The sequence below is a fragment of the Anser anser genome (genome assembly GCF_964211835.1).
Source record: "Anser anser genome assembly, chromosome: Z".
Taxonomy (NCBI): Eukaryota; Metazoa; Chordata; class Aves; order Anseriformes; family Anatidae; genus Anser; species Anser anser.
In genome coordinates, this window is record NC_139723.1 from 78,233,989 (window position 1) to 78,246,396 (window position 12,408).

A 12,408-nucleotide genomic window follows, 5' to 3' on the forward strand; every position below is an offset into this window, starting at 1 on the left:
AATGCCTTTTACATCTCGTTGGCAGGTTTTATATAGAACATATGTATGGAAAATAGATACAGGCCACGGATTAAAATGAGGAGAGGGGAGAGCCTGCAGAGCACATTTGTAGGCAGAATGTGACTTGAAAGAAAGAGGGAGAGTGGAGGGAGGAGGGAAAAAGAGAAGAAAAGGGGCCGTGTTGCCTGGGCAGTAAATAGACGTGTTTCAGTCCCTGACCACTCGTTGCCAGCGCATCCCCACATTGCCACCGCGCTGCCTCCTGCTCAGCATCACTTACGTGCTGCCACTGGTCCAGGATGAGGGGCCGATACCGCAGGAAGAACTTGAGCGGGAAGGACTCGGGGTCGGGCCAGGACGAGGGGTTTTGCCATGCCACCTCCAGCCGCCGGGGGTTATTGGGCACGGGCTTGGCCACCACGCTCTCTGGAGGGTCCGGCTTTACTGGAAGAGAAAAGATCGGCTGTTAAAGCCCAGGTGATGGCTGGTGAGCCGCAGAAAAACACTTTTTCTGTCCACAGGTCAGGTCAGGGCCATGGCTGTCCCAGTGCAGAGTAACCACCACTGCGGAGATGCCAGTGGTGGCCAGAGCAAACTGCAGCCCTCCTCCCCATGGGTAACAGGGCCATGGCAAGGAGCCCACCAAGCCCAAACCCCGTGCTTTCCTTGCTCCTCCTGACTGCTGGGAGTCCGACCCACCATTAGGCCTGCTCATCCCACAGTAACAAGGCAGAGTTTGGCCCCTGATTTAGGGCCAGGGATCCCAGGTGTTGGCACATTATGTTCACAGCAAGCAAAAGACTGCTCACCTTCCACCCCAGGTCTCTCTCACCCCTGCTCTGCTTTAGGAATAGGGGGATATTTTCTCATTACCTGGCACGGATTTCAAGAGAATATTAACTGACTGCTAGCTATGCAATGTGCTTGGCAGTTGCTGCTACTTTAAAGTGCTGGGAGCAAATGCTGTGATGAACGGTATTGCCTCCTGCAGGGTAAGCCCTGCTCCTCACCAAAAGTCTGCTCAGCTCCCAGCAGCTGAAGCTCCCACTTTGCAATAGCAAAGTTCTAAAAAGTCCAAAGTACGGGTTGTACAGGGACCTGGCAAGCAAAGGCAGCCTGGCTGCAAAACATAATCCCTCCTGAGGAGCTGTGCATGGGGATGTCCTGCAGGTTCTGCCGTAGGCTTGGGGCAGCTGGGGTGAAGGGGGCTCTGAGAACAGTGATGCTCACGAGTCCTCATGTTCCAGGGCTGTTCTCAACATCCCCCAAATCCACATGAAGTATACATGAAGAAACTGTCACCCCTATCCTGAAAATCTCTGGATTAAGCAATGTAGCCCTGTTCTGACCACCCTGAGCAGAAACTGGTGAAGGCACCAGCACCGATCTCCACTCCCAAGCATGGAGTAGGGATGCCGGGGCCAGGAGGAGCCCACCTCAGCGCGGTCACCCCAGAGAAGGTGCAGCAAGGGAGAAGCCCACGAGGCAGGCAGGAGCTGCTGCTGAGGGACGATTTGCTGGGACTGCAGTGTTGAGCTACTCCAGATGGCTGTGTAATTCCCCCGCTCGCTTTGAATCCCTGGGCTTGGGCTGGACATCAGCTTCCATCGACAGGGCCTTGGAGTCCAAACACATACGGAAAAATATAAATCCAGCGCTGGCTCGGCGGGCTGGGTTTGCAAAACAAAAATCCGTTTGGCTGAACGAATGCAGATGACTGCAAACCGTGGCTCCCCGGTAAGGGATGAAAGCACTGGGGTGGGGATGGCCACGACAGGATGTCAAAACTCTGAGCTGAGCCCTGGTGTAATGCAGGGGACTCAGTTTTGCTTTTTGGTGTGACAACACAGAGCCATGGCAGAGGGATGCTCGAACGCAAACACGCCAGTGCCGTGGCGGGTTGGAGAAGAGCAAAAGGCGGTGCCCTGATGCTGAGGGGGGAGCCAGCCCCCCATTTTGCAGGGATGTGATCCCCCTCACATGGGTCGGTGTCTGTCCCTGGCCACGGGGGATGTCTGTCCTGGCTCTGAGCATGTGCGGCAGAGCTCCCGTCCACAGCGAGGCTTCAAACGGCGCCGCGTTAATGGGAAAACCAGCAGTCCCCAGCACGAGGGCTGCGGCTGCCTCCCCACGTGTGTCCCCCCCCCCATCTGTGGGACTCCTGCCCAGGTTTGTGCGAGGCACAGCAGTGCCAGCCCCTCCAGGAGCACAAAGCTGGAGCCGCTCCTCCCACGTCCCTCCAGCACGGCGGGGATGCCAGGATGCGGGGCCCCGCATCACCTCTTGCACCTCGTCCAGCGCTTGACCTTGAAGGAGTCCTTCGTCCTCCGCAGCATCCCAGGTCCCTGCTCCCCACACAGGGACGACCGCTCCACTTTCCCCCGGCCTTTGTCTGCCCAGTCCATTTAGAGAGCAAATTGCGAGGCAGGGGCTGTCTGGCTGTACATCAGCGAGCATAATAGAGCCCTGTCTTCAGTGCGGGCCCGCAGGCAGTAATGCAATATAAGCAATAATAGTAATAATAATAATGGACGATGGGCATTAGGCTGAGCATTGGTTAAGCAGCCACAAAACCAGATGTAACATTATCCCACAGAGCTGACGGAGCATCTCCAAACATTCCTGAGAAGGAGACACGGGATTTGGCCAGGACGCAGCTCACAGCTTGTCCCGCTTCATTTTCAGGATGAGAAAGGGCCCAGCGGTTATCTCTGTGTTTTGCTGTCAGGCCAGGCTTTTCCTAAAGGCTCTGCAGGCTCACACAGGACCACAAGTGCTTATGGAAGGAGGTGCTGCCTGAGCCTGACCCCCTCGCCCACCAGGCACCCGTCCTCCCACCCAGCACTGAAATGGATCCCCTGCGGCCGTTAAATATCCCCTGGCATTTTCTCCAAGAAGAACGATATTAAACTCCATGTCTTAGCCAAATGTCAGTCTAGGTAATTTAATTCTGCCTCCCTAAGTAGTATGAATTGAACTGACCTTCTGCCTAGGCAACTGTATACCTGTGTTCAGGGACTGAACTCCTCACAGAGGCAGGCACATTCGTCCTCACGCAGCCCCTCTGCGATGCTCTGTGCCTTAATCGCCCCCGAGCCGCAGCGAGGAGGATCGAGCAACTTTCCCAAGGTGACACAAGGGACGGGGGTGGCAGATGTGGCAAGGCACCCATGCACTGTCCCCTTTTTCTAAACTGCCATGTCTCAGCATGCTGGCATGGGGTAAGGCAAGAAAACCTGTTATTAACCCTTTGGCTCATTTAGAAAGCCTTCCATCTCCTTTGGGGTACAACTCCCCCTTGCTGCTGTTAGCACCCAGCAAACCTTTCTGCCCTCCCTTGCTCAGCTCTGCCCATGCTCCCAGGGCAGCTGCAGCCCTGCCTGCTCTCACCATCTCACCAGCCCCGAATGATCAACGCTACCAGGATGCTACGTTTAATGATGTGCATCTTCTGCTGCTAATTTGCCCCAGGCTCCCATTAGGAGGAAGGCAGGCATTGCCACCGAGGTGGGATGTTGGCCTTGTGGTGATTGTCCCTGCTTTGCTGCAGGATGCTCATGCCAGCTGTGTGGAAGGCAGGGATACATCCTCAAGGGCCATTAATGTTCCCACACTGCCCCAGCCACACTGCCTGGCACCTTCTTCTGTCTCCAAGCCTGCTCCTCTCCTGCTCCTCCTGCCCCTCTCCCACCTCCTCCTGTCTTAGGGCCAGAGCCCTGATGCCTGCAGGGCTTTGCGCAGCCTTGCCCTCCCCACGCTCACCTTTATTAATATTGATACCTTTGCAGAAAACATAATTATGAAAAAAATTTCCAGCAGCGAGCCAGGGAGGAAGGCAGCCCGGATGTCCTAGACATGAAAGATGGGGGCCAGAGGGCTGGAAACCCTCTTCCAGTCATCACTGGAAATGGAAACGCAGAGCAGCCCCTCGCAGCTGGCTGCTAATAACCGGCACCACGCGACCGCCAGCAAGGCATCAGCTTGGGATATCAAAAGGAAGCACCAGTCATTTTCCACTCAATTAGAGTCATCTTCCGAGCAGCTGGGGAAGGGATTTTCTGCTGGGGGCTCTGGTGGGGGAGGAAGGAAGCAAAAGCAAAGGAGGTCACTTCTTCCCAAGGGTCTTTTTGTGACTGGTCGGCGGGTGGTCCCAGCAGGGAGCGGCCATGGCTCTGCGCTCACCCTGGCTCCAGGCTGGGCACGAGAGCAGGATTTTGTGCCTGGCCTTGGATGCTTGTGTCCTTTGGCATCAATGAGCCAGTGCAACAGTTTTGTCCTGAGACATGTTTTTTTTTTTTCTGCTCCTCCATCTAGCAGAGCTAAGCCCAGCATAACTTTAAAGATGAGAGCTCAGCCTGAGTGATGCTGGTGGACTCTGCTGTGTGCCACTGGCTGTGCTGGGACACAGGCTCACCGCAGCACTGCTGCATTTGCAGCTATGGAGAGGAGACCCCAACAAGGTGCAGACATGCTTCTGCAAGGACAGCAGGCAGGCTGAGGCTCTCCTCCCACCCAAAGTCACCCAAGCAGAATTGCCTGGCAAAACGTACAAACGCAGCACGCTTGTTTTAATTGGAAACAACACCAGGAAGGCACAAGGAGAAGCTCGGTGACGGGTATGTGGCTGTTGCTTCGTGGTGGCTGAGTTCATCCTGAAACAACTCTGCTAAGCCTGTCGGCTGCCTGCTTAAATGCTCGCTCGCTGCTGCCTCTGTGCTTCTTATGCATAGCAGCCATAAAATATCCCAAGGAGGAGAATTTTGTAGCTGTGCAGGACATGGAGATTTTAAGGCCATAAGACAGTGAAGCTCTGCGCTGTCCCGTCACCCCTTCCCCAAGTGCCTTTGAGCATCTGCCACGGGGTGCTGGGGGTCTCACCCCCCCTTCATCTGCTGGGACACATCTGTTTCCCCTGCATCCATCCCTCCGGGCTCTCTGGGAAGAGGCAGCGATATCGCGCCCGTGCTAGCAGCTGGCCTTGCTCTCCGCTCCTCCGACCCGGCTGGGTTCAAGCTCCTGGGCTGAATCCGGCTTGTGCCGGTGCTGGGACGGGTGGGCTCGCAGCCGGGCGTGCTTCCCAGGGGGGCTGCCCTTGTGTGCTGGAGTGGGGACGGGCAGATTCCTCCTCCCGAGGTGGTGCCGGCTGTTTTGCTCAGGAGTGGCACCAGATGTTCGCAAAGCCAGGCAGGGCATGGGTGGGATGCAGATGTTACAGGAGGATGCCCTGAACTCCTGCAGGAGGGAATGCAAGGAACTTGGAAAATGCAGCTTAATTGCTGCCCTGGGCCTGCAGGCTGGAGGTTACCTTCGTTTAAGGAGTGTATCTTCCATGAAGACAACAATTTCCACTTAAAGACACCCAAGTGGCTGGAACTCCACGTTTCCCTGCTAAGCTCCTTGCCTTGTTATTAGTATTTGCAGTGCATCAAAGAATAGGAACTTTGGACAGCTGTGGGGACACAAAACGACAGTCCCTGCTCCAAAATAATTTCCCCACTCCTTACACCCTGCTTTTTGTTTGATGTTTTCCAGGATTTGGGGTAGAAAGGGAAAAGCTGGGACAGTGGTGGAGCTCCTCTTCCTGCACTCTGGCACTTCCAGCTGCTCAGGGCTGGCACATGCAGCACATCCAAGACATTGACTAACTGCTGGCTGCACTTCAGGGATTCATTTCTTTGTTTCTCTGGTCCAGTAGTTGCCACATGGAACCAGAAAATTGTTTTTCAACTTGTACCTGAACTCCTCGCTCCCATTTTTCCTGTTCTTTGAGAATGGACAATCTTGTCACCGCACTGGCCGCAATCTGCCTTTGGCTGGTGGCAAAATCCCTGTGCCCAGCTCCCTGCCTTGTCACTCTTCTCACTGAATCGCTTGCTCCACGACCATCCGTCACCGCTGGAGGAGCAGCAGCAGCAGGGCTGAGCTCTCCCTGCCTCAGTCAGTGCCAGGCAAAGGCTTGGCCAGCACTGCTGAAGCCCTGCAAAGGGCTGGGAGATAAGGCAGGACACAGGCAAGGCTGTTATCGCACTTAGGTTTTTACCTCTGCCCTGCACGGTTCTGCTGGGTGCTTACGCCCAGGCTGCTGTGGGATGCTCTGAGAACTAGAGCAGCCATGCAGGGTCAGCCCTGTCACCACGCCTGGGCTGTACATGAGCTATGCATGCATATGGGAGGGCTTGTTCTGCCTAGGGATGGGGAGAAGGGGATGGGATGTTGTAATTTCTCTTCCAGTTCTAATTCCCATGACTCTGCTTCCATCACAAAGAGCAAACCTCTCTTTTAGGAAAGCTCAGAGGAGCTCAGCAGCCATGAGAGACCTGGACCACAGAGGACAGGACCAGGCTGAACACCAGGCCACCAATGGGACCAAGTGCATCCTGCCCTTCTCCTCCACCATGCTTAGGTGCCAGCAACCCCACATGCTGGGGGTCCTACACAAAGCATACTCCAGCTCCCTTTGGCAGGAGTCAGGTCCATCTGGCTCCAAAAGAGACCCACTTCTGGCCAGACTTGAGCCATGAGAGATGCCTCTGGGAGGGCAGACTTAAGAAAGGGAAAAACCCGCTGCACCACAGCAGTTGGGAGAGAGGAGTGAGAAGCAGCCCTGAGGCCCCAGGTCAGTGCAGCAGGAGGGCAGGAGGTGCTCCAGGCAGGCAGCAGCAGTTCCCCTGCGGCCTGTGGAGAGGCCCCTGGTGGAGCAGGCTGTCCCCCTGCAGCCCATGGGTCCCACACGGAGCAGATCTCCACGCTGCAGCCCGTGGAGGAGCCCCCGGTGGAGCAGGTGGATGTGGCCTGGAGGAGGCTGCGGCCCATGGAGAGCCCCCGCAGGAGCAGGCCCCGGGCCGGAGCTGCAGCCCGTGGAGAGGAGCCCACGCAGGAGCAGGGGGCCTGGGGGGAGCTGCCGCCCGTGGGGGACCCGTGCTGGAGCAGTTTGCTCCTGGGGGATGGACCCCGTGGTACGGAGCCGTGTGGGAGCAGTGCTTGAAGAGCTGCTGCCTGTGGGCAGCCCCCGCAGGCTCAGTTCGGGAAGGACGGCATGCCGTGGGAGGGAGCCCGCGTGGAGCAGGGGCAGAGAGGGACCGTGATGGAGAGGGACAGACCGCTGCCCCCATTGCCCATTCCCTTGTGTTGCTCGGGGAGAGGACATAGAAGAGGGTGAATATGGGGGGGGAGATTTTTTTAATTTGGTTTTAGTTTCTCACTGCTCTAGCTTGTTAACACCTCCTATTGCAAAAACACAACTTTGTTTCTCACAGCAATAGGCAATAAACTACATTAATCTCCCTGCTCTGAGTCTGTTTTGCCCGTGACGAAAACTGTTGAGCAATCTCCCTGTCCTTATTTCAACCCTTGAGCCCTTTCCACCTTATTTTCTCCCCCTCTTCCTCTGAGGAAGGGGAGTGAGAGAGCAGTTGTGGAAGAGTTTGGCTGCCCAGCAGGGTGAAACCACCACAGGGGGGGCACCAGGAGGATGCCAGCGTGGCTCCATCTCACACACTGGCAGGCAGAGGCTCCACCTGGAAAGCCTGGCCCTTCCCTGGCCCATCGCCCCGGCAGGAGATGCTGTGCACGGAGCAAGCCAACCCCAACACTGGCTCGGAGAGGCCAGGTTCTGCCGCGGAAGTTACCTATGGCGAACTCGTCAAAGGTGAGAGAGGTGGAGTTTTTGCCCAGAGCATTCGTGACTGTCAGAGTCACCTTGTACTTCACCGTCGAGAAGAGCTGGAGGTATCTGATGTGACACCTGTTTTTGGGAAAGATGTCCTTCTCGCAGACCATCTCTCTCGTGCCGTGTCTGGAAAGCAGGGATGAGAAGAGCTGTTAGCTACAGACCAACGCTTGCGATGGGGATGCACATACACAGCTGGAGAGGAGGAGGAGGCAGCAGCAGAGCGGTGTTCCCAGTCTGTCCAGAGTTCCTGTGTGCCATCTCCCCCACAGACAAAGGTCTGCCTTCCTCCTGGAGGATGTGTTATCCTGGAAGCCTGCAGAGAGACCACGATGAAGGCCCTCATGCTGGCCCCAAGCAATGCCTGCTGCTGCTCTTCCCCCACCCCACTGCAAGGATGAGACTCCGTAGGGGCTGGCTCTGCCTCTCCTGTGGGAGGATCAGGCTCTCCTTTCTGTTGGAAAAACAAGCCCCAAAAGCTAAGGCATGGCACTATAAGGGTTGTGCCAGGGTGGGGGTGATGCCATGCCACGGCCAAAATTGGCTGAGGGGCACCGCTGCTGCTTGGCCACAGCTGGCACACTGCAGAAGGGAGCGTGGCTGTGCCAAACTTGCCAAAAAAACAGCAGGCACAACCTCCAGCATGGACAAGTGGTGGAGAGAAGATGGACTGTGGGGGCACAGAAAGGGGATATGGGAGCTGGTGGCTTTGGCAACCTCCTCTGGGCAAATGGGAATTTCTTGAGACAAAGCCCCAGTGACAAGCACCGAATTTGGATGTCCCTGCAGCATCCTTCCCTGGGCCCATTTTTTGGATACCGATCCCATATGCTCAGCACAGGTGAGACCCATGGCACCACCTGGGACATGCTCCAGACTGCGGGGGACAAGTGCTTCCCCTGCTGCACCCTTCCCTCCTGGGCACTTACATGACGGAGATGTTGAAAGAGTTGGGGATATAGGTGGGGCTGGGCAGGTGCCAGCTGCAGTAGAAACCCTTCGGGTAGTTGTTGGACCGGCACATCAGCACTGGCTCTTTCGGTGGAGCTGCAGAGGAAAGAGAAAGAGGAATTATTCATCAGGGAGGGCTTATCACCAGCTCCTAAATAAGGGGATGTCCCTTCTCTCCCAGATTGAGGGGGGACATGATTTTCAAGGAGAGGCCCGGCTGTGTTCATCAGCTTGAAGTATGTCCCATGTATGCTGCTGAGGTCCACCACGAGACCTTTCTTCAGACTGTGCAGAGCTGCTCACCTCCTCCCCCAGCAGGTCTCCTGCACTGATGAGATAAGGGGTGGCACAGGAGGTTGGCAGGCATGGGGAGAAATTATCTTCAAGGCAGCTACAGAGACATTTCTGATGGGGAGGAGGTGCTGCTCTCTTGACCCCATTAAGCTGCAGCGCTCACGGCTTTCTCTGCCATGTCCCTGGGGAGTGATAAACTTCTTGTTGAGGGATGATTCTCAGAAACCCCTGAGGTCCATAAAGGGATGGAGAAGGACCACGTATGGCAAGATGCAGTGGAACAGCCTGAAGCCAGCAGGGAAGATCCATCTCTGCAGGAGGACTGGCTGTGTTAATGCTCAGCAGCAGCAGAGCATCCCATGCCCATCACAGGGACAGAGGCTGGGTCCTGCATCCCAGGAGACACGGAGGAAGCCAGAAATGGGACAAGAGCACACAGCAGGGAGCAGCTACCTCTGGCCTTGTCAGATGGTCTTAGAGATTAGAGGCAAAAGGTTTTAAACCCAACCAAGTGCTCACACTGCACTCAGCTTGCCCGGACATACAAGCACGCTGTGATCTTTGCAGGAGCACAGCCAGAGCCGCGGGAAGTCTCTGTGAAATGCTGAGGGCTGGTGCCCGCAGGAGGGAACCTTTCAGCTGACACATTTGGCCCTTGCAGGTTGGTAAAATCATCTGAACTGACACTGAAGTCGACTCCTCTCAGTACCTGGACGCTCATGCTGCTGAGAGCAGAGGTGGGCCCTCACTGCAGCACCTTGGCACGGCACCGTGCCATGAAGTACCCAGGGCTGGATGCAGCCCCCAGGGGGAAACCGAGGCACAGGTCTTGATGCACCCAGCCACATCAGGGCAGGGCTGGATGGAGCAAGCAGGCAGCACGACAGCAAGATGAACGACGGGGCAGCAGGGCGATGAGGCTGCTCTGATACGGGGTGCGTGTTCCTCCTAATGGCTGTTTCAGCCTTCAGATGGCAGACGAAGGCCAGAGATTGGCTAATGAGCCTCCCAGGTAAATTATTCAAGCAGACCCTCTGCAGCGGAGCAGAACAGCTAATCGCAAGGCCAGAGACAAGGGCCTGCTCCCCGCTCCGGCTCCATCCTCCTCTTCCTCCTCTTCCTCGCCTGCCAGACCTTTAACCCCTTCCCTGCCCCAGCGGATGCCCCCAGGGTAAGCCCGGAGCAAACACGGGACAGCATCGCCCTTTGCAGGAGGCAACAGAAGGGCTCTGGGGAGGTGTTTCGGAGGGGTGAAGGGGTGCAGGAGACTTCGGGACAGGCTTCGGTGTCCCAGCGGCCGCGCGGTGGCAGTGTGGGCTAACAGCACCCGCCGGGCACCCAGCACACTGGGCTGGGGGCTGGAAATATGGCACCGGGGAGGGTGCTGGGGGGGATGCCATAGGCCTCTCGCACACTTGCTGCTGTGCTCAGCACCGGGCACAGCCTCCTGCATGACAGCAGGAGCCAGTTAGAGCCAGCCCAGGTTTTGGGGACAGGACCCCCCCAAAGCCTGTCACAGTTCCATGCCCCACGTGCATGCTGCACTGCTGCCGACCTACAATTGGCCCCACTGCAGGTAATTTGTCTCTGTTGTCCCCTCTATTGTGCTGGATCCAGCTCTCAGCAGTCTGTGCCGAGGAGGCTGGGTTGGCCTCACGTCCCTGGTTTGTTTCAGCGGTGAAAGGGGCCGCCCGTGCCACTGCCCGCTTCCATCCCCGCTCCAGAGCAGCCTGCAGAGGTGCCACATCTTCATGGGGAAAATCTTTAGGATCCTGTGCACTGCGCTGGGATGGGAGGCCCAGATGCAGACCCCAGCCTCTGTGCTTGTGGCAGCCTCCACTGGTCGGCTGCGGTGCCTTTAGCCAGCAAGAAGTGGAAGGGGAGCCTGGGAAGGGAGACGAAACCACCGAAGTGTCTCTGCCTCCATCGTGCCTAGGCAGCATCCTCAGCCCGCAGCAGCTGAGGGGACACTGCTGCACAAACCCGTCTCACTTCAGCTGTCACCATCCCTTTCCGGGCGTCCCCTCACTGCCTGGGGACACTCTTGCAAGCTCTTTATTTCCAAAGAGCCATCAGTCCTGGATCAACACGCGTCTTGGGGGGGGGGGGGGGGGGGGAGCAATGCAGATGGCAGCCTGCAACCCCCCCTCCTCAGCAAGGAAAGGTCCTCGCCGGCACAGCTCATCCTGCCCATCAAGGGCTCTTACAGACTGCAAATAAAATAGCAGGCTCCAATCGATCCTGAGCTCCGTAATGCTGTCTTTGGAGGTGGGCCAGGCTGTCGGCCGATAGAGAGAGAAAGAAAGGCAGCGAAGGAAAACAAAGCCATCAAGGGAGCATTAGAGGCTTTTTCTGCCCTGAGGCCCACGGAGGGCTTTGGGCAGCGCCTCTGGGTGTGCAGAGCCCAGCTCCAACCTCTCCCATCCCACCAGGCTGAGGTCCAGCTGTCAGCCCCTGTTGCCCCCAAATCCAGCCCCATTATCATGTAGCCCCCTTGAGCCTCGGTGCCTACAGCCTCGGTGTCCCACGGCCACCCAGCGCACGGGCACTTCTCTGGGGGACATGGGAATGGCCGCACGCAGCATCCCTAATCCTGGCAAATATTTACTTCCCTGTCGCCTCGCGGAGCTGCCGAACTCTGTCAAGGCAGAGCTCCTTTCCTCTCGCTGCAAACACTGCCTGCCCTCTCTAATCTGTCTATTAACCTCTAGCATGGCAGGAAGCCACTTCTCCCACGTGCTCTGCTGACGTCCTCTCTGCAAGCCCAGGGTGGTTGATGCCCGGGCCCTGGTTGCTTCCCTGTCCCCTTGCCCCCCTCTGCACAGCAGCTTGGGTTCTTTCTGCAAAAACCTCGAAGGGGTAAAAGGGCTCATCCTGCTTGCAAGCCGTGCAATACCCCTACAAAATGCAGAGCTCTGCCAGGCAGTGCAATCTGCTCCATCAGGGTCCCTGCAAACCCCACAGAAGTCCCACGGCAGGGATGGGGTCGCCTTCCCCATCACACACTGCCCTGGGTTCTGCATCCCTTTGACTGCTGTCTCTGCGGCCCGTTGGGAATCGCTGACGCCTGACCAGTGCCAGCACCTCTGCCTGGATGGTAACAGTGCAAGGACAGCCCCTGAGGATGAAAGCAGCCCTGGATGCCTCGGCACAGACACAGAGTTTTGTCTCTCTCGTCACCTCTAAAGCCCAGTTCTCTTTGTACCCCGAGTCCCACTGTGCAGGGAAAAAGTGAAACTGATCCATTTTAGAAACCACTAAAAATGATCTACAATAGCTTTTGCTAGCCCTGCTAGGTCATGAGATAATGGACATTAAAATCGTGGCATTTTTATATATAGAAAAGTTATTTTAGGTCATTTTTAGAGGTTTCTGAAATGGATCAGTTATAATTTTCCTCTCCCGCTGAGGGCTGAATGTACTAAAGATGCCTTGTTCCACAGGTGGAGGGATACAAAAAAATAGTACCCATAAAACTTTTAAGAGGCCTCTAA

General features: G+C 56.6%; 1 protein-coding gene across 5 annotated transcripts in view; it reads right to left on the minus strand.

Annotated features, from left to right (window-relative positions):
* CNTFR (ciliary neurotrophic factor receptor) overlaps positions 1–12,408 on the minus strand; it is a gene marked incomplete at its 3' end in the record, with an annotated part of 178,455 nt that overhangs the window by 13,192 nt on the left and 152,855 nt on the right. For all 5 annotated transcript variants that reach the window (XM_083818337.1, XM_083818336.1, XM_083818339.1 and 2 more), the window contains 3 exons: positions 8,599–8,716; positions 7,629–7,795; positions 281–444 (listed from right to left, as the gene is read on the minus strand). In XM_083818337.1, coding sequence (XP_083674463.1) covers positions 281–444; positions 7,629–7,795; positions 8,599–8,716 — 449 coding nt within the window. The remainder of the gene's footprint in view (positions 1–280; positions 445–7,628; positions 7,796–8,598; positions 8,717–12,408) is intronic.